Source organism: Apus apus, chromosome 1, assembly GCF_020740795.1.
Source record: "Apus apus isolate bApuApu2 chromosome 1, bApuApu2.pri.cur, whole genome shotgun sequence".
NCBI lineage: Eukaryota > Metazoa > Chordata > Aves > Apodiformes > Apodidae > Apus > Apus apus.
In genome coordinates, this window is record NC_067282.1 from 97,970,308 (window position 1) to 97,996,892 (window position 26,585).

General features: G+C 39.9%; 1 protein-coding gene across 1 annotated transcript in view; it reads left to right on the plus strand.

Moving 5' to 3' along the window:
* Nucleotides 1–24,773, plus strand: part of SH3BGR (SH3 domain binding glutamate rich protein) — a 30,638-nt gene extending 5,865 nt beyond the window's left edge. Inside the window, exons 2-7 of the mRNA XM_051621184.1 lie at nt 1,219–1,404; nt 7,507–7,587; nt 15,262–15,375; nt 20,047–20,076; nt 22,087–22,233; nt 24,273–24,773. Of these exons, the coding sequence (XP_051477144.1) occupies nt 1,219–1,404; nt 7,507–7,587; nt 15,262–15,375; nt 20,047–20,076; nt 22,087–22,191 (516 nt within the window). The 3' untranslated portion in view covers nt 22,192–22,233; nt 24,273–24,773. The remainder of the gene's footprint in view (nt 1–1,218; nt 1,405–7,506; nt 7,588–15,261; nt 15,376–20,046; nt 20,077–22,086; nt 22,234–24,272) is intronic.
* The last annotated feature ends 1,812 nt before the right edge of the window (nt 24,774–26,585 follow it).

The window sequence follows — 26,585 nt, forward strand, 5'->3', positions numbered from 1 at the left end:
TAATAGGTTATCACACTATTTCAGCTTTTCAGGTCTACTAGATTATAGAAATACATAATCCAGGAATTAATTCTTGTCTCACTGATTGTCTCAGACTCATTTACACTAGCTTGGTGTCACATCAAATTCAGTTGTTCAGTTGTCTGATTTGTGGAAGATGTGGCTTCAAATCATATGATGACTGGTGTGTAAAAATGACCTTGATACCTGATTCTAGCTACTGTCTATACAGTACACTAACTTGCTGCATGGAGTAGCATACCTGGCAGCAGAAGAAAGTCACGTCTGGAACATAATTGTTCTAGGAACTAATTAAGTTGACTGTAACTAAAGAGCGACAAGAGAGAACTTACACAGATCAGTCCAAACGGTTCTTGCTTCAAATGCTGCAGTACTTGTAGGGCTCAAGTTTGGCCTTGCAGCTCTTAGACAGAGTAGACATGTGCAAAATGGGGAAGTTCTATAATGTTGCTTATTGTAGCATTCCTTTAGTAGAGAATTATAGTAAGTATTATTTCTTCAAAGTAAGGGGAGAAGTTAGAAGGTTGATGCCTGCATCCTTGGTGTGTGCAGTACTAACATCAAAGGGAATTAGGGTGATGACTGAGTTTTAGCTGGCACAGAAGCTGTGTGTAACAGGCTTTGTGTGTGATGTATTCTTCGTCCAACTGTAGCATTGTTCTGTTGTGTGGGAAATAACTAAGTACAGCAATTAAGCTGTACTGGATATTCATTGAGCTTTCATTCATATTTAGTTATTCCTATCATTAAAGAACAGGGACAAAGAGAAATGTGTGGCTCACGGAAAGCTAAATATCATATGTAATGAGTAGGAAGCAGGAGACTGTTACATGCTGGGAAGAATATGGACATTCTCAGACCTGTGTTGTCTTTAGGCAGGATTAACTTACGTATCAGTACTCCACACTCACAGGACTGGGGACAGAGCAGGAGGCTTCCTGCTGAACCTTGTTCCCTAGATGCAGGTGTCAGTGCTTCCAGGGAGGAAAGAAAGAAGCTGGGGTTATAAGAAAGTAATGGAAGTGGTCTGGGTGCTGAGAAGTGGTGTTGAATCTCGGCTTCAGAAAATGTGGGATCTACTGGAGTAGTGGATCCAACTTGACATAGTTACATCAGCTTTGCTTGTAATGGCAATCTCTTTTAGAAAACAATTTTCCTTTTAAAGAATGAATTTTGTTTTTCCTCTTTCCTAACCAGATTAAAAAGAAACAGCAAGAAGTAGTGGGCTTTTTAGAGGCCAACAAGATTGACTTTCAGCAAATGGACATAGCAGGTGATGAAGACAACAGGAAATGGATGAGAGAAAATGTCCCAGGTGAAAAAAAGCCTCAAAATGGAATTCCCCTCCCTCCACAGATCTTCAATGAGGAGCAGTACTGTGGGGTAAGAAGCTGTTTAGAAATTTAAATACACCTAGAGAGTCTTCTTTCACAGAAAATGACTTCCTTTAGTAGGAAGTGACCACAAACAAACTCCTTAAGACAATTAAAGGTTCATTTTGAAAGAACAGTTCTTAGGAAATATTTGTTGGGGACAGAAAAACAATGAAACAAAATATTGTTCCTTTTTAAGAGAAAAAGATTAATGGAGGGAAAAATGAGTAGAGAAACTCTGCTTAACAGACTGTATGGATCATTCCCTGCAGACCCAGAGCCTATACAGGACCCAGAGCTCACTGCAAGGTGTGAAGTTTACTACCTGTGAGGAGCTATGTGTTTTCCTCTCACATTCACCAGCCTCCTGCTCTTTAGCCTACTCACAGTTTTTCCTGCTGTTGGCTCTCTGCCTGCACTCTCATTTCAGCTCCTGAAGACCAAAGACAGTCCTGTTTTGGTGATACAGTGGCTTCTTCACATAGTAGCTCAGGAGAACTAAATGTAGACTATGAAGTATTACGAATCACAAGAGATATCTGAGTCAGGTTTTTTTGCTCATAGTTTGGATGAAAATACAAAATGGAAAGTACTCTGATATGATCTCTGAAATGAACTTGCAAAGTATTCTGAAACACAGATCACATAGTGAACCCAGTTTTAAGTTACTCCACAAATCCAATGTGAACTACTGCAAAGGCTGTTTTGAGAGAGAAGGGGTTTACAAGCTACTGAGTTTTGGAAATAACTTCAGTGCTCTCAGTGCATAAGTTGCTAGCATGAATAACAGTGCAATTGTTTCCTTATTTTATTATAGGAATCTTGAAGGACAACTTGGTAGGTTAGAGTTGATATGAATTTCAACATCCAAGCTGCACCAATGGAAAGTGTAATTTGATGTAACTTAGTCTGGATTTTACAGCAGCCTCTGTTGCAATAAATATTTCTGAGATTCCCTGGAGAGCTAATGTAGTGAATTAAAGAGTAATTGCCTTACAAAGCATTGCAGCTGGTCAACCTTGCCAGTAAATTATAAATACATGGTTTTTACTCCGTGTCTGAAGCTATTTCAGGAAGCTAAATAATTTACATCTTGAAATAAATTCAGGTTAAGAAAGAGTCCTCTGCAAAGACACTGCCGTGTGGAAAGGGGTCCAGAAAGAAGTTGTAGCTACTAATTAAAAAGCTAAATCAAATTTACAGTTAGTGTAAAAGTCTCCAGAATTCCAATGTACACAGCTCTCAAAGCTTGTAGCTAATCATCCTGGTGGCTATATACAAAGATTCATTAATAACATACTCATTTCCAAATAAATGAGGTAAGGAAATCCATATCAATACATGAGCCTTACCCTTCTCCCCAGGGAAAGGTTGCCTTAAGGGAGCTGCATAGTGAGTGTTAAAGTGGGATTATGTGGGCTGGTTGAGAACATGGCTGGGGGCTAGCAGATTGGGGCAAAATTCCCCCAAGAGATGTGATGTCTTCTGCAGCATGTCTACAATATAAAGCTGGGGATTTGCATTCTACTTACCTGCATAACCTGTACAAGTCCAACAAACCCATTGTTCTGAAATCTACAAATCTGTTTTATGCTGTTTGAGGTTTACATTCTTTGTCCTCAGCTACTTTATGAAAAACAAGACTTACAAAGATCTGTCAGAGTCATGGAGTCCAGTCCAGTATCCTGAGTTCATGAAAGTGCCTTTAAAATATGTTGTTTTAAGGGTCTCAGCCTCATATCATCTAGAAACTTTTGAATTTATAGCCTGGGTATATGCAGCCAATTTATACCCATTTCCTGGTGTGCCAAAATCACCCTTTAGCTTTAACAGCTCTATTCCAATGAACTTGTATATTGGAATTATATCCTCTTTTATTCTTCATTTTGCTATATTGAACAACTCAAGCGCTTTACACCTCTTCTGTTTAAGTAACTTTCTCATTCTCTTTCCTACTAATTTTTTTCTTTCCTCATTCCCAGGTAGTCATTTTTTTTTAAGCCAAGCTTCTTATATTTAATTTCTGCTCATTCTCTTTTGTGAGGTCGCTCTTTTTCCCTCATTTCCCTTCCTATTGATTGTCCTCTATGTTTCGTTCCCATTCTCACGTGTGCACGTTTATACATGTTAATACCATGCTGGCCCAAGAACACTGGTCTTAGGGAGATGAACATTTTAAGATAAAAGGTTTTCTTCCTCACCCTGGGAAAGAGGGATTTGGAGAGACACGTGACAACTTTCAAATATTGTAAAGGCTGCAGAAAAGAAGAATTCATTATTGATCTGAATTCAGTATTGACCCTGCTTTGAGCAGTGGATTGGACTAGATGTTCTCCTGAGGTCTCTTCTCACCTGAATTATCCTGTGGCTTTTGTAAAATATGTTCTGATCCATGCCCACTGGAGATGGGACAAGATATTTTGAGCAAAAAATGCATCACAAGACATTTAAATCAGACATCCAAAAAAAATACACAGTATTTGGGAGATTGTTTTGTCATCTTATTAAAGGTCCTTACCAGTAGATTGGAGAAACACCTACTGGGAGTAGTATAGTGGTTCCTGCCTTGGAGAAATGGTCATCATAGAATTATAGAATCATTAAGGCTGGAAGAGACCCTAAAAATCATCAAGTTCCAAGCCCCCTGCCATAAGCAGAGAGCCCTACCACTACACCAGGTTGCACAAAACCTCATCCAACCTGGCCTTAAAAACCTCCAGCTATGGGGCAACAACAACCTTCCTGGGCAACACATTCCAGTTCCTCACCACCCTTATAGTGAAGAATTTCTTCCTAATATCTAACCTAAATCTCCCCTCTCTCAGTTTAAAGCCATTACCCTTTGCCCTTTGAGATCTTCCCCAGTTCCCTCTTCTGCAGTTCAGTGAATTTTTTTTGAGGTGGGAATAGGAAAAGAGAGGATACTGGGGAGAGGAAAGAAGGCTTCCTCTTGGTGCTGGAACAGGCTCACATGATAAGCAAGTAAATACTGTCCTGTTGCCAGTCTCCTTTTCTGCTGATAGATAAAACTATCTTCATCCCCTGGCTGAACCCAATGAGCTGCTTCACTTCCAAACTTGTACTGTAAAATGGAGATTTCTTACAGATGTATTTATGAAAATATACCAACTGTGAGCAGCTTTTCCATGAGGTCCGAGAAGCTTAAGGCTGTCTTATAAATAGCTTGAATCTTATTTCTCTTTCAGGTCTTTTTTACTGCCACTGGAAGAAACAGCTTAGAAATGGATTCATATGCCTGGCTATAGCACCAGTTTTATGTATCCATTCTAATCCATCAGCATTGGCAATAATGTTCTTATCTGATATTTTTCTTAAGCTGCTTCTTTACTCATGTCTAGACAGACGTCTGCATCTGTGTCACTTTTTAAATATATTGAGTGCTCCCTTGCTCTTTTCTTTGCTTTTGCTTAACAAAAAGCCCTAGAAAACTAGGAAAGAAGTAAAATGTTTTATCTGTAAGCTGAAATCTATGGTTTTCCCATTAAAAAAATGAAATCCATGGAATAAAATAGCCATGTTCATATTTTTAAAAAATCTCTGAATTATTAGATAAGGCTTTTATTTGATGCTTTATATAACTACTAAAGTAAAATATACAGAAGCTATAGGGACCTCTGGAGGTCTGTAGTCCAGCATGCTGCTTCAAAGCAGGGATAGTGTTTGCCTGGGACTTTTATTATCGGAGTTTCAAAAGTCTCCAAAAGGCATTTCCATGCCCTCTCTGTGTGTTCTGAGCTGGTACGGTACCACTTGTGGGGAAGAACTTTCTGCTGATGTCCAGGTGGATTTGGCTGTTTTGCTGTTTGGCATTTCCCCAGTGGCCATACAGAGGAAGATAGTGTAGCGTGTAAATGCACCTATGCACTCGTAGCTTAAAGAAAAACCCATGAAGGTTTGCCTGTTTTGGTTTTTTTAAAGACCTTTTTGCTGTATTTTTCAAAAACACAACTACCCTGCTCCTGGAGCATTTATGTCTTCTCAGAGAGATATATTATTGCTTACCTGAAATAAAGTCTTACTGCTCATTTTTATTTCTGTCCGCCCTAGGAACAGTTATATGATTCAGTGAATGGAAATATGAGCAAGTCACCATTAGGAAAGTAAGACTGCAAATGTACAACACCAAAACTATTCCATGGTCACTGCAGTCATGCCTTTACCCCATACCAAATACATAATAGCTTGCTCCTCAGTGTAAGCAAGGTTAAGTGACCTTCCATTTACTGTGAGATACCGTATTTTCTGTGGGATTTCATTGTACACTACTGGTTGTCAAGGTGTACCTTTGAAGATAGAAGGTTGTATCTTCTTCTGATAGGGAGTTCTGGTCATTCTCATGTCTTGCTTGTGCCCTCAGGTCTGATTATCTACAAGGCTATGCGCCTCTGAAGAATTTTAGTACACCTGCTTTCTGCTGCTTTTCCTCTGGGAAGGAAATAACAAGACATATAAAATGTCAAGTCCACTTTGTGGCCCTTCCTTGTTATAGTCTTATTTGTTTCCCAGCTATTGACATGTTATGTCATACTTTGTTTAGGCTATTTTATGAGTATGTAGTATGCAGGAGAACACAAGTTTCCTGTCAAAGGCTCATGTCAAATTCCAGCCCTTCAAATTGCACACAATCCTTATGTTCTTGTTTGCTGTATTGCTCCAAAATTTTTGGGTTAGACTTCAGACAATGGCTTTCTTAAATATTTAGGGCAGACTTAGGTTGGATAAGAAGAAAAACCCCACAGCAAAAAGATGGTTTGAGAAATGGGTGGCCTGAAGCAGCAGCAGGTATTCTGCCTGGTCAGGGTAAAATATGCTCAGGGGCTTCTTCCAAACTGGGCAGTTCCTACTGCCTGTAGCTAGATCTGTGTGAAAGCCCATTAGTCCCTTAGATAAATCAGTAAAATGGGCTGTCATTTATCCTGTCTCTTAAGCTGTGTTGCTGCTTCCAAGCTGGACTGAAATGTCATTGATTTTCATCTTGTTGATAGTAAGGTGGCTTCTAAACCATCCACTCCAGTCTTTCCCTAGGATTACCCTGGGCCAATAGTTTATTCTCAGGAAATACTAGAACAGGCCAATAAAAAAACTGAGATCCTAACCCAGGTTTACAAAAAATTCTTAAGGATAAGTCAGCACTTTACCATTTACAGGCTTCTATTTTTTGAGTTATGTGGGATAAGAGTAAGGATGATAACTCAATCAAAGCAATAGTCTAAGACTGAGCAGATGTGTTCAGTCCCCTGTCTTACACAGAGCTGCTGTGGGATTGTGGGCTGGTCACTTGTGACCACAGTTTCTGTTGAGATCTCAAATACCTGTTGATTTTTATGTGTGTGAGATGTGAGTTACGAACTTACCAGTAGCAAACTAGTGATAGCAGAACTTCCTTAATTAATAGGAAAATTGCATGGGTGAATACAGTAAAGACCATGCAAGGTCTAGATGGTAGGACAGGAGCCATCCCTCGTGTCTTTTCAGTTATATTGGAACCAAAGAGAAAATGAGAATTTAACATAATGGTGTATAATTTCAGTTCACACATGGACAAGACATTTTGGCTGGTACATAAATGTCAGAGGGAACAACACTGTCCTTTGCTAAGTTTGCCTGAAAAGTAACTCCTTTTTCTAACCAGTGTACCTTTCTTCCTCATTATCATTTCACTTGTGCTATTACATTGATTGTTGTCTTTTATTCACAATAGAACTGTTTAGGGCTTTGAGGGCCTATTTTGTGTTCTTACTCACAGCAAGTTTTTATTTTAACATTTTAAAGTGAATAGCTTTGCTTTGACGTGTACAGCTGAGGCATGTTAAAATGAGATGCTTCATTTTATCTGATTCAGACATGGATGTGATATAACTAAAGTGTAAGTCTCTGGAGAAATTTGCCCATTTGTTCATTTTGCCAGCTGGTGTGAAATTCCCTCTATCTGAGTTTTCTTCCTGGGGCTTAGATAATGCAGGTGTTTGTACAAAGTCATAGTAATTCTCATCATCATAGTAACTCTCAAGATTTGCCTGGGCTTGTCTCTTCCCCCTGTGTTTTTGTTTGGTTTTTGTTACCAACTCTCTGTTGTTTGCTCCTTTTTTAGGATTTTGAATCTTTTTTCTCTGCTAAAGAAGAAAATATTATTTATTCATTCCTGGGTCTTGCTCCTCCTCCAGGCACAAAGGTATGCACTGCTCTTCTTCCATGGAGACAATTTATTTGATTTTAGTAAAAGATTAAGATAGGTAGTGACTCAGCATGTCAAATAAGTGGCAGTAACGAGCATTAAGTTAGATGCTGGTGCAGTAAAGTGTTCTTAAGGGAAAAACAAAACAAAACAAAACAAGTGCTTTGTTCAGTAATAGTAGAAAATATTTTCCTCTTCTTTCACTGCAGCCTCCAGCTGCCATTTTGTTGTTTGTGTTTTTTCTTGTTGCTATTGCTGACACAAAGCAGTATTTTATCATAATGATGCAGAAGTTCCTAATGCAATGTACAGGTTTTGTTAATTACAACAAATGTTCACTTCTCCCTGACTGCATCAAACTCACAGCAAACTAGGCTTCTACTGGCAATCAACAGAGAGGCAGGGGTGGGGACCCTTTCCAGCCTCTGTGGGTAGATACAGACTGGCACTATGGAGTTTGCTCCCTCTGCCTTGCGGAGAAAACTTAAAAGTCTTATGCAGAACATCATATTTCTGGCAAACAAAAAAAGATTTTTCTTTGCTCTTTGGTTTGATTTTTTTTTTGTTAGTGTTGTTTGTTTGATGTTTGGTTGTTTTTGTTTTTTCCCTTTTACAGGAAACAATATGTTTTCTCTTTAACAGAATCTCTTTCTAATTAAAGGTTTTATAACTAAGAGTATTACAGCTCTCTTATCCAAAGATCATGTTAGGTGATAATCAAATGTTGCCATGTTTAACATGGATGATTCAACAAAAGAAATGAATCGAGAGTGAGGAGCCAGAGTGACAGCACAGAACTCTGCTGCATTGTGGTGACCTCGCTGAAGAACTACCCTGGAGCATGACATGGAATTTTTGGTCCCAACCTGCAGCCAACTGTGTAGCAACTTCAAGTGAGACACCGCTGTAAATGTCTCTGGTTTTCCTGTTCTGTAAAAGCAGAGAGAAAAAGGAGCCTTTGCTCAGTGCTTTGAGAGCTAGAGAGGAAGGGATACCCAGGGGAGAGCCACAGTTTCTATAAATGTCTTTGACACTGAATTCCTGTGTGATAAGGGGCAAGTGATTTAAACTTTCTGCTTTAGCTGCACCATCTCCCACCAAGGGAAATAAAAATTACTTGCCTACCACACAAGGGCCTTGTGAGAATTTATTTAATGAACATCCACAAAGCCATGAAAGGCTTAAAAGACTGCAGGTATTACATATTATAATAATTATAAAAAGATATGTGGAGAATCAATGAGATAGAGAAAATTGGATTTTACCGTCTTCCCACTTCATGTATTATCTGCTTCTTCATGCAGGGCTCTGTTAGAGAGTGTGTCTATGAGGTGAAGTAGCAATTTTTTAGAATTCATCCATTCCCAGCTGTCAGCAGAAGCTATTATGGTTTCTACTTCGTGACAACTTTGTGACTGTTGAAAATAGTATGTTTGTTATGTTCTGCTGGGCAGGTAACTGTTAGTGCTATTGGTAATGAGCAAGTATTGTTTATGCTGATTAACTGCTGCATTGGTGGTGGTGGGAATTGTTTCAGTCCAGAAAGTGGAAATAAGCGAGAGTGGTTTTTTAAAACCCATGTAAAGAATGGAAGTATATTTACATCATCTCCCTTTTAGAATGTGTTCCTGAATTTGAGTGAGACATATGCAAACGTTTTAGCATTTATTGCAGAGGTGTTTCTCAGCGCATTCCCTGCATGACAGTCTGGCTGTGCTTTGTTATACAAATAACCTTGCACTGCTTCTGCTTTCCTCTCATTAGACTGTCAATTCAACCTTAGCATGAAGTACAATGGATGGCTCATGACATTGATTTCCAGCAGCATGAATCTGGAATAATGAGTGAAGTGTGCAAGAGAGGGTGATGATGACACATACAAAAGGGTTTTCTACCAAAATCTTCTTAAATTATTCTGGTTTTTTTTTCTGGAATATGGTGATAACTTATAAAAGAGACAAACAATAAAGCACAGAAAGAGCACAAAATGGTCAGTAAGTTTCTAGGGGGTTTTACTTCACTGAGTTGTTCAAAAGATTAATCCGAAGCTGATACATGTTTTATACTCTTTCCTCAGATAATTCTCTTTCCTTTTCCATCCATCTTTTGTCTCATATTGCATCAGCAGTAGTAAAGCTCTTTAATGACCATGATGCTGTTTAACAGCCCAGCCCACTGACCCAGGATGGATTAGAACCTGTTTTCTAGAGGCAGCAGAGGAACTTTTTCTACTTCCTCAACAAATTATAGCTTCCTAACAAAATGCTTGTAGTTTATTTCATTGCCACATCAGCCTGCTGGGTGCAAAATACATTTCAATTTTGCAGATTCACATTTTTATTGCCTTGACTTTTAGTGGGTTAGGTGGCTACAACTTGTGACCAGACCTAGTTGACCAGTGTTTACCTTGAACTGTTACTGCTAGATATTGAAGCTCTGATGATGCCAGAGCCTAATGTGCAAGCTGATCTACATTTACAGGATGAGTGTGACATGTACAGGACACATCAAGGTACAGTTGACTGTAAGATACCTGTAAAGAAGCTGTGAGTACACAGAGATTCAAAGGAGATGCTTTTCAGGTCTGCAAAATAGTCTTTATGCACTTATTTAAGTATCCTCTTACTTACACAAAAGCTCTAATTGTTTCAGTAAGAAACAGCAAATTGACATCAAAGTTAACCAGGCTGGCAGGAAAACAGGCTGGGGAGCAGCTCCCTAAGCAAGCACCTGCTCCTCCCTGCAGCCAGCCATGTTCAGACCTCTACTGAGGGTTCTGGTCAGGCACTGCTCTACAGGTGGCCAGCTGTGGTGTCCATTGCCATGTTCCTGGATGGAATACAATTAATTATTTAGATGCCTTGGTGGCATATGGAAACTTCTGCAGATCTTGGTGGAAAGGCCAAAGCTCTAAATGCTATTTGCTTAGATCAGTGTGGGAGTCAGGCAAAGACTTTCACACTTTTTCCCCCCATATACCAGGTACATTTTTCTCACTAAAGGGTGCTGTGTAGCCAAAAAGCTCAGTGACACTACAAGAAATTGGCACTTCTTTTTGGTACTTCAGAAAGGATCAATTAGCTCACATAATCTTCTCTCTCCTGCTGCCTCCCCATTGTACTGTTTATCATATTTTCTAAAGCATCATTTATCAGGAGCGAGCTGCACAGTTTTCTTTGCCTAAGAGAAGAAGTGGGCATAGTGTTTGTGTTCTTTAGTTTATTATTATGAAATGCCTTCTCACTAGAAGGAGTACTTGGTCGTAAATGCTTCTAAACCTGCTCCATGGCAGGCTGGGCTTTAAATGACAACTATGCTTTGTTCCTAACCCAAGGAGCACTGAAGTTAGTGATAGATTTCTTAATGATCCCATTTAATCTTGGGTTAGTGACATGAACAGTGATGTGACAATAGTATCCCTGTGTACATGTGAGCTATAATCAATGTAGTTTGTACGTTTAGGGCCAGGTATGTCAGTTTCAGCTGCTCCCAAAGTTGGGTACATTTCTTTTTAAAGCCCCCACGACTTCTACGCTTAATCTGAGACTGTTCTCAATATTATTGAAAATGTTCAGAAATATTGGTGATGTGTGAACTGCCCTTTAATAGCTGTGGCTGCCCTGTTTGTTTTAAAAAATGGCACAGAGAATTGTTCTGTCAGTGAGATGTCTGTTACTTAAACAAAGATGTTAAACAGTATGCCATAGCATTACACCTTCTTGGTATCTTGGCAAGATTTGAATGCAGGTAATTAATTGCTTTTTATTTTCAGGGGCAAACAGAGGTTTTGACAGTATTATTTACTACAGTGAAATACTGCCTCTGTTTCCTAGAAGTCCAGAGAGCCAGTAGCTTGTAGCAAGATTATTTAGGTTTGCAATTGTTCGGTGAACTCAGTGAAGCTGATTTACTTGAGCTGAGGATCTGTTTTCAAATTTTGTATGTCCTTAAGTCCTTAATCTTAGTATTCCTCATCTTAATATGTGTGATCTTGACATCCCAGAATCTGTAGAAACTTGAGCTTTAGTCTTATAGTTGAAGAAGTCTTATGCTAAAGCTGCTTTGAATTACAAATTTACAATATGCGTATTTTATTTGAAGAAAAAATGACTGGTCACCCAGTCTTTATGAGTGGGACTTTAAATTAGTTTAAAATAAAATTTTGTGTTACTATGCACAGCTAGTGTAAAGATGCTATTCTGATTAACACAGTTCTCTATATTATCAACAAAAAGTCTCCACGTACATGTGTGTGTGTATGCATACTCCTGTGTCCTGGCTGATAACACACTGCTTCTAGACTTGAGCTCTTTCACCCAGAACCTTCATTTGCCTTCTGCTCTAACTAAGTATATGATTCATCTGAGGTGGTTTTACACTGTAGGTATATTTTAATTAGAATGCCATCTTTACTCTTTATGTGTTTGATGTATCTGCCAAAAAAATATTGAGCATGTGGTTTTTAAAATGAAATTTTAAGATACTTGCTGAAAATTAATATCTAACCAATTTAGCTTTCATGAACACTATCATTTTCATTTTAGGAATTGCTACAAGGGAAGCATCTGTAGGGAAGTTATCATTGGCTTGAGAAAACAGTGTATAAACATAATGATGCACAAGACAATTTCAATCTATGTCTGTTTTACTGCATATTTTAATCTTCAAATATTCTGTTAGCTTGTGGAAGAAAAGCAAGATATAAATTAAGCCAAACAACTGCCTCTGTAGCTCTGCTTTTAATAACACTGCTACCAGCATCAGGTGCAGTGTACCCACAGTTTTGTGTATACTTGAAATGAGGCAGCATTGCCAAGAAAATAAGTCTTTTCTCCTTCCTCTGGCTCCTTCTGCTTACTCCCAGCTGCTCATTCCTCTCCCCAAGCATCCCTCACATGCTGGCAAAAATATTCTTACAGCTGTGTAACGGAGTGTGCTAATTGTGTAAGATAAAAATGTTTTTCTTTTTAATGCTTTTATTTTGATCAGCCTCCTGCTCCAGTTCACCAACCAGCCCAGCAAAGGCTTTTGCTGCCAGGAGGGCAGGGGCAGTGCAGGGCTGGGAAGGACTGCTGGGAAGGCAATGCTTGCTGCTGAGATTTTTTGCTGTTGTTATTCTCTGGGGAGAGGAAGAGGAATTAATGAACCGATGTACCTCCCCCCTTTTCATTACAAGCTCCTTACATTTAAAGTGTATTTTCCATTATTCAGGAAAAAGTTGCCAAAAGGGCACTAAATCTTACAGATTATGAAGTTTCCAGAAAAAGATAAAACTGCAAAAGGATTTTGTCCATCTTCACTCTGTCATGATATCCTCTTCCAAACATTCTCAACCTCCTTTCTTTCAATTTTAGTCCCTATCCAGTAGGGCATCTCAGCAGGAGGGCATATCTTACATTGAATATCACATCACTGGACAGAGATCCCTACGTCTGCACTCCCCAATATCTGCTATCTGGGGCTAAAAGTCAGATATCTATGGTAGTTTCACACTTCTGCAGGCTAAGTATGGTGGCTGAAGAAATCACATGTGCTGAGGAGACTTGAGCAGGACTTGTGAAACTTAAAAGCAAGGGGATCATGAGTGAGGGCTTTTGTTTAACTGTAGAAACAAATTAAATTATGGAAAATCAGAAAAACCCAAACCAACCAGGTGAATGTGTTGTAAGGACTTAGTCACAGTGGTGAGAAAGGAGCTCATCTTCTAACAGGATGTCATGGTTAAACCCCAGCAGGCAACTAAGCACCACACAACTGCCTGTTCACTCCCTGCCGGTAGAATGGGGTAGGGAATCAGAAGAGTAAAAGTGGGAAAACTTGTGGGTAGATATAAAAAGAGTTTACTATGTAAAGCAAAAGCCATGCACACAAGCAAAGCAAGCCAAGGAATTAATTTACTTCTTCCCATGGGCAGGCAGGTGTTCAGCCATCCCCAGAACAGCAGGGCTCCATCATGTGGTTACTTGGGAAGACAAACACCATCACTCTAAATGTCTCCCCCTTCTTTCTTTTTCCCGCAGCTTTATACGCTGAGCATGATGTCACATGGCATAGGATATCACTTTGGTCATCTGGGATCAGCTGTCCTCCCAACTGCTTGTGTACCCACATACTAGCAAAATCTGTGAAGCTGAAAAGTCCTTGATTTCTTAGCAGCAACTGAAAGCATCAGCCTGTAATCAACATTCTTCTCATACCAATTCCCACACTAAATCCAAAGCATAGCACTGTTCTGGCTATTAAGAAGAAAATCAGCTCCATCCCAGCTGAAACTCGGACACAGGAACACGCTGCTCTGACCAAAGCATTTAGGACTTAGGATGACACAGGATAGGACCTCCCCTGAATGTAATTCTCTGTTGTTGAAGGCAACCACACCAGATGACACCTCTCAGAGGCAGTAAAAATTCCCTTTTAATTAAATACTAGAAGTTCTTCCTAAATTTCACACCGCGGATGTTTAGAATTTTTATTTACTGTCAGTTTGTATTAATTCTGCATCTACCTCAGTGCTGTTCCTTATCCTGTCCCTCCCTCTGATGTTTACTCTGACCTATTTTTAGAGAGCCATCGTATCTCCTCACAACGTTACTTTCAATAGATTAAAGTAATGAAACTTTTTTTGTCACCCTTTCATAAGACAGCCTCTCCACTCCCTGAAATATTCCTGGATCCCCCCTCTGCACCTGTTCCAGTCTGAATTTCTCTTTCTTGAGCCTGAGTGACTGGAAGAGTACAGAGTGATCCAGAGGAGGCTTTGCCTTGGCCTTATACAGTGACAATAATATTTGCTCTCAGCTTCACCAGCTATACCTCACTTCACACATCCAAGGATCCCATTTATTACCTCTTTCGCTATTGCATCACATTTGTGACTCGGTTATTCTGTGATTATTTAAATAAATCCATCATTTTCTTCTTTGATGATCATCAACTAACAAGCTCCCAAAGTGCAGTAGAAACATCTCTTTCTAATCTCTGTCCCAGAACTACCTGTCCCAAATAATGTGCCTTTGCTCTTCGTGCTACTGCATTTCATCTTTTTTCTGTTGTTCCATTCAAAGCCACACATGTCTCCTATTATCTGACACAGTGTGTGATCCAGGGTGGCCTTTCACAGCTACCTAGCTGAAGGTACAGCAAGACTTAAAATAAAGAGCCTTCTAGAAGGTCCTTGTTGACCATGCTGGAATAAATAGACTGAATAGATTGGTGTGTGAATTGAGGAACAGTTTCCTGGAGATTTTAAGCAAGAAAGTTATGAGACTATACATGAAATCCCTTATTCTGTTTTTCTCTAACTTCTTGATGAAGTTTAATTGGAATATACGCTGGTGAAAAAGGCTTTTTTTTTTTTTTTTTTTACTGAAGCTCATCAAGGTGAGCATTGGTTTCATTCAAACTTTCACAGAAAAGTTAGAGAATTCACTGTGCTCTGAAGAGGAAGAAGTGCTTGAATTAATATTTTTCCCACACAAACCTCATGACTTTACCAACCGATCAGCATGTCAACAAGTGTCCCTTTCACAGGAAAGTTACCAAAGAGTAAATTTTCATTTGACTTCTGTAGTTAGAAAAACACCTGCAAAGACTGTACATGAAAGAGTTTTACAGAAATACATTGTTCGTTATACGCCCTGAAGCTAACAAAGACTTTTTCTTTTCTGCCAGGAGTCTGAAAAATCTGAGGCCACGGGGGAAACTGAGGCACACACAGAAGACAAGGCAGATGAAGGAACTAATGAAGAGGCTCAGTCTGCTCAGTCACCGTCAGAAGATCAACAGGTTATTTTTCCTTTTTCCCTTTGTGACATGAAGGTTTTACCTGTGTTTAGTGCCTGAAATATAAACACACAGGCTTCCCTAGTGTGCCTCAGGGTGGGAAGACTGACAGCAGAGTGGTCCTGCTTGTCTTTTGGGTGTATTTTCTTTGACATCATGTTGATATGAAACCTAGATAAAACTCCAGGGAACTTTGCTCTGAATCTTGACTAACATCAGGTGTCTATTTAACAGTTCCCTTTTTTACTTGCTACCATGAGATTTCTGTGAGGTTTTTTTTTGGTTTGGTTTTTTTGATGCTTATTTGGAACCAGACACTGGTTATGGAGAATAATTTAGGAGTAGACATCTGAGTCCTATCTGGCAGAAAAATTTGCTGCTATCAGTGGCCAGCCTCTACAGTGCTTGTAAATCTAGTTGTTAATGTTTGTTGTTATGTACCAACATTTACTGTTGTTGAAGCAAGCTAGATCTGACACCTCTAGGCCATGCAGAAACCCCTGGGCAGTACAGAAATGGAATTATAGAATCATAGAATGTATTGGGTTGGAAGGGATCTCTAAAGGTCATCTAGTCCAACCCGCCTACAATAAGCAGGGACATCTCCAACTAGACCAGATTGCTCAGAGTCTCATCAAGCCTGACCTTGAATGTCTCCGTGGAGATCGTTGTTACCGTTTCTGCCTGCATCATGGTCTGATATTACAGTCACATGGGCAGATCTCAAACGGCAGTGGTAAGGAAGCCATCTGAGTTCCTTTAATTCCCTGCTATAATAACCAGCAGTCAGCTAACATTCAAGTTCTTGTGGTTGAAATGTAGATGGATCCCTCAAAAAGGGACCAACCTCTTGTGTGCTGGTGTCTTCCTCAGTGTAGACTGAGCGGAAATGGATCCTATATCTGGAGACAGAGATCCAGCTGATTTATTTCTACTGCTGTTCTGACAGTTTGGCATTTAAGGATGGGCTTATTTGGATGTTGCAGTGTCAGGTGACTCTCTTCTCAAAGAGGAAGGCCTACTGCTGGGTCCAGCACTTACACTTGATGGGTTTTTTTGTGGTTTGGAGATCAGGCAGTCCCAGTGGATTATCTGTTACAAATATATCATCTTTCTCAAGACCAAAACAACTGTGTTTTGTTTTGGTTTTTGTGGGGGTTTTTTGTTTGTTTTTGTTTGTTTGGAGGTTTTTTGTTTGCTTTGTTGTTGTGTTTCTTTTTTCCAGCTAGCTGCAATGTTTTTTCCAGAGGAAGCACCTCACTGTAAGCCTTTCCCTGTTCCCCTTTTTAACAATGACTGAAGCAATCATTGTTAGACTGGAAAAGCACTCTTTTACACAGCCTCATGCAACTCTCAGGCATTGGGAAGTCCCCTTTAAAATTTCAAAATGGCAATGAGGAGAGACAGTCCCCAGTGAGAACTGAAATTTCTGCTTAAATTATATCCAAGCAATTTTCATGTCCCTGTGAATTTCATCTGTTACATTAGTGCCATCAAATACCTTTATTGTTGGCTCTTAGGAGAAGCCCAGCATAAAACTGCAATGCATCCCCTGGCTGGATTAGGTTACTTGCCATTCTGGCTGGCAGTCTAGTCTAATGTTTTTCAAATGAGAACAGAATGCTGGAACGTGTCTGCAAATGTGTCAAGCAGCTGTGTATGAAAGGCTTTGTAATGACATAATGCAATGCCACTCCTATACAACGAGCACCTTGCTCCATTTCTCACAGAATGAATTGGATCTGCAAGTGGAAAATGTATTCCCCTTTAGATTGGCAGAGGAAAGAGCACTAGGCAAGATAGTGTGTTTGAACTTCTGTGGTTATGAGGGCATAAAATATGAGTAGTCTCACAAATCCTCCCCATTCACCTGCACAGTCTTGGCAGTGTTGGAATGTTCTTACAGGGCCTTACCTAAGGAGGAAGAGGTGTATACTGGCTCTTAGGGGAAGAAAAAGCAGTGCTTCTGTTCCTTTCTCACTTGGTTTTAGAGAGGGTACTCACCACTGCAGGCAACAAGTTACCAGGAGTTCCTGCTGTGGATGCACAAAACTAATTTTTCACCTTATTCCACCACCCGCTTCCCATGTTATCTAGCACAAATCACTTGCGTGATGTAGCATCTGTCCACCTTGCCACAGTTCATCCCAGTTACCTATGTTCGGATGGCATGAGTCGTTCTGTAGAAGTTCTGGTATTCACATTCACTATGAACAGTACACAGAGGATGAGTTTAGACAAGAAGAGTAAGTTTGAGGCAGCTACACTGAGATGAATTCTGCCTTTTTTCTCTATCTCGTTTTTTGCTTACAAAAGAAAGCAAGAATAACTTTTCCTTACCTGATCAGGGTTTTATGAAGTTAAATACATTTAAAGACTGTCAGATTGCCATTGAATGTTAGGTCCTAAAGAAGACACGTAGTAACAACACAGTATTTTCAGTATTTCTTCCTCTTCCTCTCGTTCTGCAGCCCAGCACAACTTGTTTGACTGCCTGGCCACACTGAATAGGAGGTGTCTTCTGTGTGCTCACCACACCCATGTCTTTTTTTTTCTTTTATCTTACTAAGATCTGCTCTCTGTATACTGAGTCCTTAAAGGGTGAGCTTTATATCAGCTGCCCATTACCTTTTGCAGCCAACACTTGCATTTTTTGAACAGCAGTCCTGTCCCTTTTGGAGTGTTAGCTTGATCTTTTGACAAACCCTCAAATCAGAATGCCAGAATTGAAAAAAAAAACAACAGAGTTCTATGTTCTGTTTCTGAATTCATATACCAGTGGGAATCTAGTACTGGCGTTTTGGCCTTATTTAGAACTCAGTTTCAAGCCAGCTTTAAAGCAACTCTCTCATGCAGGGTGTAACCCAGCCAGATTTTCTCCAGTGACTTTGCAGGAGAAATGTCAGTGCTATGGAAAAATTCTAGAAGAGTCTTGGCAAGGTAAAGATATCTGTCTTTGCCAGTGAGCATAAGAGAAGAAACAAAATAAGTGGAGACTGTCTCAGTTGTGGAGCTGCATGGAGATTTCAGAAGATTCCTTCAATGCCTCAGTAACAGGATTGTCAGCTGATAGTGAATGTGGGTATGTGTGGAGGCTGCAACCCTCCTCTGCTGCTTCTGCCACCCTTGCTGGGAAATGTGGGAGTCCAGAAGCTCCAAATTTTTGTCTCAGGCTGCTACAACTCTGAGAAAACCTATGAGAGACCCCAGCCCTTTGAAAAACAAACCTCTGACATCAGCAGTTGCCTCCTGAAAGTGGGAGAGTTAAGTCCACAGTGCAACGGGTTGTTCTTCACACACCTCATGTTAGACTGCCTTGGCTTCAGCAGCTTCAGCCCATTATTCACAGAAATTTCCAGGAAAGACTAGAGCAGATGTTGAAGTAAAAAGTCCCTTACACAGATCAAGTAGTAAGTAGCAGTAATAGCTTTCATCCTGGGACACCAAGGGTCAGCTTTACTAGGATTCCTTTAGATTATAGATTTTTTTTTTTTACCTTATGCCTGTTGCATACTTTCCTTCCCTAATCACTTCATGAAGCTTATCCTTGACTTCCTCCTAATCTTTTTTTTTCATTACTAATCCCCATAATCTGATAGAGAAGGCTGAGGAACCCTTTTGTTTGGATATAATGTCCCTTTTTCTTGCTTTGTTTGTGACTTTGTCTCTGAGATTTTTGAGGAAGGCTGTGGTCTCCTATCCACATGGCACAGCAAGGGCTCTGCTGGTTGCTAGATGTGATGGTAATAACTTGTCTTTATTTCTGTAATCTAATTTTAACATTAGATTTTAGCTTGGGGGTTAGAGTATTTTTAAAGTGGTGTCCCAGTTAAATCAGTTTGAAGTACAGGTTAGGCTTGCTTTGAGGCAGAATTATTTTAGAAACATGTTAAAAAATTTTATTAGAATGAAAGTCTATATCCTGTCTCAGCAATTTCCCAGGCCATATATAAAACCTGGCACTGCAGCTCACTTCTTAACTCAGCTCATTCTGTGCAAACTTGTATCAACTGCTCGTGCCTTCTGCATGGTACTACTCAACATATCCTTTTTCTTTCTGATCCTGTGTAAGATGAGATCTTTCTTCCAATAACCAGCTTGGTATCAAACATTTAATTCTATTCAGTGTACAGTTATATATTTTTCTCTTTTTTTCCTCTCTTCTCTTCATCATTTTTGCTCAATCTTTAATCTAAAACCAGCTTGAATTATGTCTTACTCCTCAGTACCATGGAGCCAAGACATCTGGTCCTGCCTACAACAGTTAACAGAATTGCAAGCCAGAGCTGAGTGATGATATAGAACATAGATAAGACTCTGTATAATTCTGATTTAACTTTCATTTTGCAGCCAGCTAATTACACCAAAAATCCAATGAAAAACCTGGAAAAAAAAAGGTTTAATGCTGTGTTTTTCAATGAAGCAGATTTGATTTGAAATAACTGAGAAAAAAGGAGCTGTATTTAATGATTTTAAAGCCTTTTTTCAAAGTAAAAGCTTATCTTAAATGTGATTTGTGAGTTAATCTGGAGGGCATCTCAAAAGAAATCCACCAAATTTATCATAATTTTCCTAAATTCAGTGTTTAATTTCTACTGTGCTTTGCCTGTATGACTTCTGATATTTTTTATTTGACCTGTATTTAAAACATTTTCTTTTGTATCCCTTATATAGGAAAGCAAGGAAGAACATACAGAATCAGAGGTAAAGTATATTTGGACGTTTTGCTTACATCTTTTGTTTTGTGTGCTTTTAATTCCTTCTCAGTCTCATTGATTCTCTCAGAAGTTAGTAAATTCTAATTCTTGAAACTAAATATGCTAGTGTTATATTCTGCTAGAGATAATTATTGACCATATCATAGTCTTATTTTGGGGAATAAAGATAGGTCTTGAATGCTTAAAACTATAAATCCAATAGAAATTGTCTTTCACAGATTCTTTAATAACATTTGCCAAGGACTCCCAAAGCAACAATATCTTTGACAATCACTAACTGACACCATGCTGATTACATTTTCAGTGTTGTGAATGTGAAAGAGTAATTCTGAAATTTTAGGCACTTCTTCCTGTAAAGGAAATATTTTCCTTGCCAGAATTTGTAAGATCCAGGTGCAGATCCTTATACACTTTCTGCTTTGCCCAGCATTGCAAGTTTATGCCTTGAATATTTCTTCAGTGTTTCCAGTAAAACTAATCATTACTTTAGTCTATTATCCACTACAAACCTGCAATTAATAAGAGGACACATTCACATCTTCCCACTTCCAAACTGCAATGCATGCATATATACATGTGTGTACATACACGTGCCTGCTGATGCATGAGAGTTGTACATCGTGGACCTGACAGCTCAAATGGAGCTCTTGGGCCCATAGGGAAAGTGTGGAGCCTCCTGGTGAGGCTGGCGAGAGCTGTTACGGCTGGTTAGTGCCCTCTGGCACCCCTAACTAGTACTTCAAGTCAGAAGAATGCCATTTTATTTTCTGTAAAAGTTAATTGACTTTAGTTTTTAACGGAAGATGTTAGTATCTGAAAGATGTTTGTCTGCAGGCTTGCCTGGCCCTGTTTCACCAAGTGCTAGTGAAAGGGACATTCCCAATGGAAAGGCCCTGAAGAGGCAGTATTCCTTTGGCACCAGAACTTCTAAGCAAGCTGGCCTGTGCGGACATTCATGTTACATTTATGGTTTTGCAGGGATGATCACTTAGTGCAATGGTTTTCCCTGAAAAACAGTGACTCAGACCAGGAATGTGATTACAACAGGTCCATTTCCAAGCACATGGTCAAACAGGATTTTCCTTCAGCAACTCAGATGTGACTCTTGTACAGACTGTGTGTGTCTGAGAGGAAAATCTAACATCTGTGCTGCTCACACACTACCTGCAATCCCAACTGAAAGCTGATATTGTATTATTTGATTGGTTGATTACACCAGGAACAAATTCCCATCTTTTTTACAGTCTAGGCAGCATATGAAGGTATGACACGTTGGGATAAAGCTTAAAGAGGTGCCTTGGAACAAGAGTTTCCTAGAAGAGAAGGAGCAGAGAAGCCTACAATGCAATGTTCAGGTGTTTTTCAGAGTAGGACTGTACATCAGAACTTCTTGTACTAGCTCTCAGAAGGCAATGAAAACAGATTGTTGCCTATGTTACATAAATGCTAGCTTTCAGATAACTGTTGAGTTTGTTGGCTGAGGCAAAGGGCTGTTAGCATTAAATTGTGCCATTTCTCCTATAGAAAACAGAGAAATAAGAACTTTTGAAACAGAGACAAGGCTGTGACATTAGCTGACTCTGAATGATTTCTAGATTATTCATAAGGCTAGTTCCTGTGCCACAAATCTTAACTTGTTTGCTGCTCCAAGAAAGCAAATAAAATACTAATTTTTTGTCATATTTACATATCTTTAAATTATCATTTTGATCTTGAGCATCTATGTACAACTTAGCCACTTAGAGGGGTGTTTTAACCCTCTAAGAAGAGAGTTCTTGTATTCCAGCACTTGCCTATTAACTCCACTTAGCTAGAGCCCTGGCATATTAAGATTAAAAGCTCTATACAGTACTTCTCTGTTGTATTTTTAAGCCCAAATAATATTGCATTTGCTAGAAACAGAACAGTTGCAAAAGTAGAACTCTGCATTTCAAGACTGTTTCTTTTTCCTTCAATTCCTACCTGATAACTACAACGATTTTCTATAAAAAAAAAGAAAGAAGAAAAACAGGAAGAGGGAGAAAAAAATCAGGAAGAGGGAGAAGAAAAGCAGGAGGAGGGAGAAGAAAAGGAAGAGGTGAAGGAAGAAGAAGAGTCTTAGTACACTCCTCTACTACACATTCTCTCTTGAACAGGTTTTCAGGTAACTATTAAGACATCCGGCAGTTTCTAAATATTCTTAAAGTAACATAAACTTGAAATTTTGTCCATGTTATTGTTACATGCAATGACAAGAATAGAAAGAATGTAACAAACCCAAAAAAGATACTGTGCATTTGACACATAATGATTCATTGAACTATTGCCCTCAATGAAGCTGTTAGTTTTCCCCATTTCTGTGGCACTGATTACTCTGAATTTCTCACCCACCCATCTCTCTGATCCCTAATACCCAACAAATACTGCAGGCCCTTTGATCCATCCCCCATTGCTCTTACAACCTTCAGCTCCTTGCCAGGCTTCTGATACCTGCTTTGGGTATATTCCTTAGCATCTTCCTATGGTACCCCCTACCTCTGCCATGTCCCCTAAGTATGAGCAATGCAAAGAGCAGATTGTTAGGTGTGCACTGCTTGAGGGGTCAGTGTGGTTAGTAAGTCAAGGGAGATTCTCCTCCCCCTCTGTTCTGCCTTGGTGAGGCTGCATCTGGAATATTGTGTCCAGTTCTGGGCCCCTCAGTTCAAGAAGGACAGGGAACTGCCTGAAAGAGTCCAGCACAGAGCCACAAAGATGATGAAGGGAGAGGAACATCTCCCTGCTGAGGAAAGGCTGAGGGAGCTGGGTCTCTTGAGCTTGGAGAAGAGGAGACTGAGGGGTGACCTCATCAGTGTTTACAAATATGTTAAGGCGAGTGTCAGAATGATGGAGCCAGGCTTTTTTCAGTGATGTCTAGTGACACGACAAGGGGCAATGGGTGCAAACTGGAGCATAGGAGGTTCCATGTAAACATCAGAAAAATCTTCTTTACTGTGAGAGTGACAGAGCATTGGAACAGGCTGCCCAGAGAGGCTGTGGAGTCTCCTTCTCTGGAGACATTCAAAACCCGCCTGGATGCATTCCTGTGTGATGTGCTCTGGGTGATCCTGCTCTGGCAGGGGGTTGGACTAGATGATCTTTTGAGGTCCCTTCCAACCCCTAGGATTCTGTGATTCTGTGATATATGCACAAAGTGCCAATGGATGGGCCAAAACTGCACTTAACCATTAGATTCGATGCAGCTTCTCTTTCATCTGTGATAAAAATTTGTTCCTCTGCTCTCTTGCTTACCTTACTAAGCTACTCTTACTGCTTCAATTGAAAATTTTAGGATCTTCATGTCTGAAGTTAAGCCCTCTCTCAAATGTAGTTGAAATGGAGAAGAGAGAGGACCCTGACCAGAAATACAACACACTATAATGTTACTCTGATTGCCTTAGAAACCAGGCCAAATGTGACTTTAAAATCTCAAAACGGGAAGCATCTGGGAGGCAAAATTTGTGACTGAGTGAGCATGAGATGTGTGAGTATCCAGTATTACTTAAGGTTTGTCAGCATGTGGCTTCAAGTTTAATTTTCAGGTTTTCTTCTTCCTCCTAATGTCTCTTCTCTGCATGGAAATAAAGATGAGACAATCACTGTTAACCTACAAGAAAGCTGGAATTTCCAGCAGATTTTACCCTGGGTGTCAGGACTCCTTCCCGATTGCAGATACAGAGTGAGATATGTACTTTCTAGAAGAAGCAGGACTCCCAGCTACCTCTGCCTCTGAGGTACTTGCTATAGTTTCACCAACTGTACTGTGATGTGTAGATTCAGTGTCTCAACAGGACAGAAAACCCATCACTTCTTTCATGCTACCTTTCCCAAATCTGAGTTCCTCTGTTGCATGGGAATTAATTCACCCCAATGTTGTCCAGTGTTCAATTATGTTGCATCATAGAATCGTAGAATCATCATCCAGGTTGGAAGAGACCTTCAAGATCATCAAGTCCAACCATCTGCCCTACAACCCCTAACCACTAAACTGTCTCTTGATACACCACATCTACCCATTTTTTTAATACCTCCAGGGATGGTACCTCTACCACCTCCTTGGGCAGCCTGTTCCAATGCCTCACCACTCTTTCTGTGAGGACATTTGTCCTAATATCCAGTTTGTAAAATCACAGGAGTGCTAATATAATTTTCCTTATTTTTCTTCAGGAAGCAGAAGCTGGAGCAGCCTCACCAAAGAAAATAAAATCACTCATTGAAACAAACCATCACTACCTTTCACGCCTGTAGACATATCAATATATAAATACACAACAGAACGAATACACCACTCTGTCCTACCTGTAGACTTTATATATGTATTTGGTATTCTAATTACTTGTTACAATGGGTCTTCTTATGTCTTACTGATGAGATTTCTGTCAATTGTTATATGTTGGAATAGTATTCTTGTCACGTTTTAGATTGTAAGCTCCTCAGGGCAGGAACATTGTCTTCCTCCATGCTTATGTACTGCCAAACACATTGCTGCCACTGAGCAGGTGACTGCACTCACACAACTGATGTATTCAGAGACAAAATATTCAGCACTGAAAACTGTAAAGTGGCTTCCTTTATACAAGCTATGTGAGTCACTTCTCCCTCAGCTGGCTTTTGAAAATGATTGAGATTTCCATTGTACAGCAGTTTAAATAAATACTTTTCCCCTCATGTCTGTTCTTTGGCTGCAAAAGCATTAATTTAACCCTAGCAAGCTGTGCTAAGATTTGTAAAGTTAAGTTTTCTCCATTGTTAGAGTTGTAGGCTGTGCAAAGTCCTTCACCTTGCCTTATGTTCCTGCTGATGTTTCTCCTGTTGTGTGTAAGAGCCCAACCACGACAACACACAATTCTCATTGAAGGGAAGAAATGTCCCAGCCCCTTCTACTGAAGCCTTGGTAGTCTTCGTGGGTACATCTCTATTCAACGGGCCAGAGAGGCAGAGAAAATTAATCCATATTCAAGCTGTAACTGTTGGTTAGAAGTTCACTGAGCTTGGATTTCAGTCCCTTGTCCAATTTCTTTTTATGAGATTTATAAAAACTCTTTATAGAGGAAGGGAGAGGATGAGGACTGCTTATTGCCAAAGTAGCCCATAGCTTCATAGGCAAAACAATCTCCAAAGAAACTACAAGTTTATGTTTGACTCTCATCAAGAAGGCTTTTCAAGCTGAGTACTCATACACTGAGAGAGCTTGAACAACGACTGAACAAATAAAATAGATGAAAAATTTGTGGAGTTTCCCTGAATGTACTGGGTGGATACATTTTATTTGTTTAGGATATATCTAAAGTTGCAGTTGTTGGGAAGGGATGGATGAGGAAACTGCTCTCTGTCCTTGCGATTCTTACACTTGCAGGCAGTCCTGAGCTCAGAGCTGGCAGGTCCAGGTGAGGAAAGGAGCTTGGAGCCCCCACTTACAGCTCATAAAAATAATCAGCTCGGCATGCAGCAGTGGCCAAGACCCAGGAAAATGCTGGGCACCAACAGGAGGACAGCATGACTTTGCTGCCATATAAAGCCTTGATGAGTTGGCATCTTGAGCACTTCGTGCAGTCTGGTTTCTGCATCTTAGGAGAGATGTAATGTCATAAGAAGAGGTACAGTGAAAAAAACATGAGGAGACTGGGAAGAATCTTCAATTTGAAGAAGAAGCCAAAGAATTTACAAAAATCATAAAGGCAGTGAATAAGATGAAAACAGAACTGTTAGCCAAAAAATCCTGCAATACTATAATGAAAATTAGTATACACCTTTAGTATACACAATGAAATTAGTAGATGAGGTTAAAAGAGCTAAAAGAGAGTACTCTTTTATGTGGTGAGTTGGGAACTTCTGGAATTCATTGTCACAGGATACTATGGAGACTGGCAATATCAACAGGCCCAAGGTATTGGGCAATGTCAGGAACAAGAAGCTCATAAGTGGATACTACAGCCTGGGATGTGTCCACCAGTATCCATGAACCAATGAATCATGGATGCTGGGGTCGAATACAACAGACTTGCTCTCCCTAAACTGTGTTGCCCATTTCCACTTTGAAAGACTGAGTACTAAGTTAGGTGAGCCACTGATCTGATAATTTCTTATGTTCCTGCAGCTGATTACTCTTCCTGGGGAAAATGTTCCCCATCTCACCAGCAGCTGAATTGGGGTGCCAGTCATTGCTGCAGTAGCTTTGAGCAAAAGGCAGGACTTTTGGGAGTATAGTAGACAAATACAGCAACCATTTTCTTGAGAGGGTATAATCTGGCAAGCCTGTCAGGGAATGTGAGGAATGCTAAGCCTCCCATAGGGGTATGACTCACTCCCCTGGTCTTCAGCTGGTGATTGAGGTTATGCTCAGTGTGTAGTAAAAAAGAAGACAGGATAGGGGATGGTTGTAATCACAGCACAGCCCTTCGTTGTGCTCCTTGGAATAGTGCTCCTTAGCATGTGCTGATCATCTTTTCTGCCAGATGGAAAGGAGTTTGTGAGTATGCA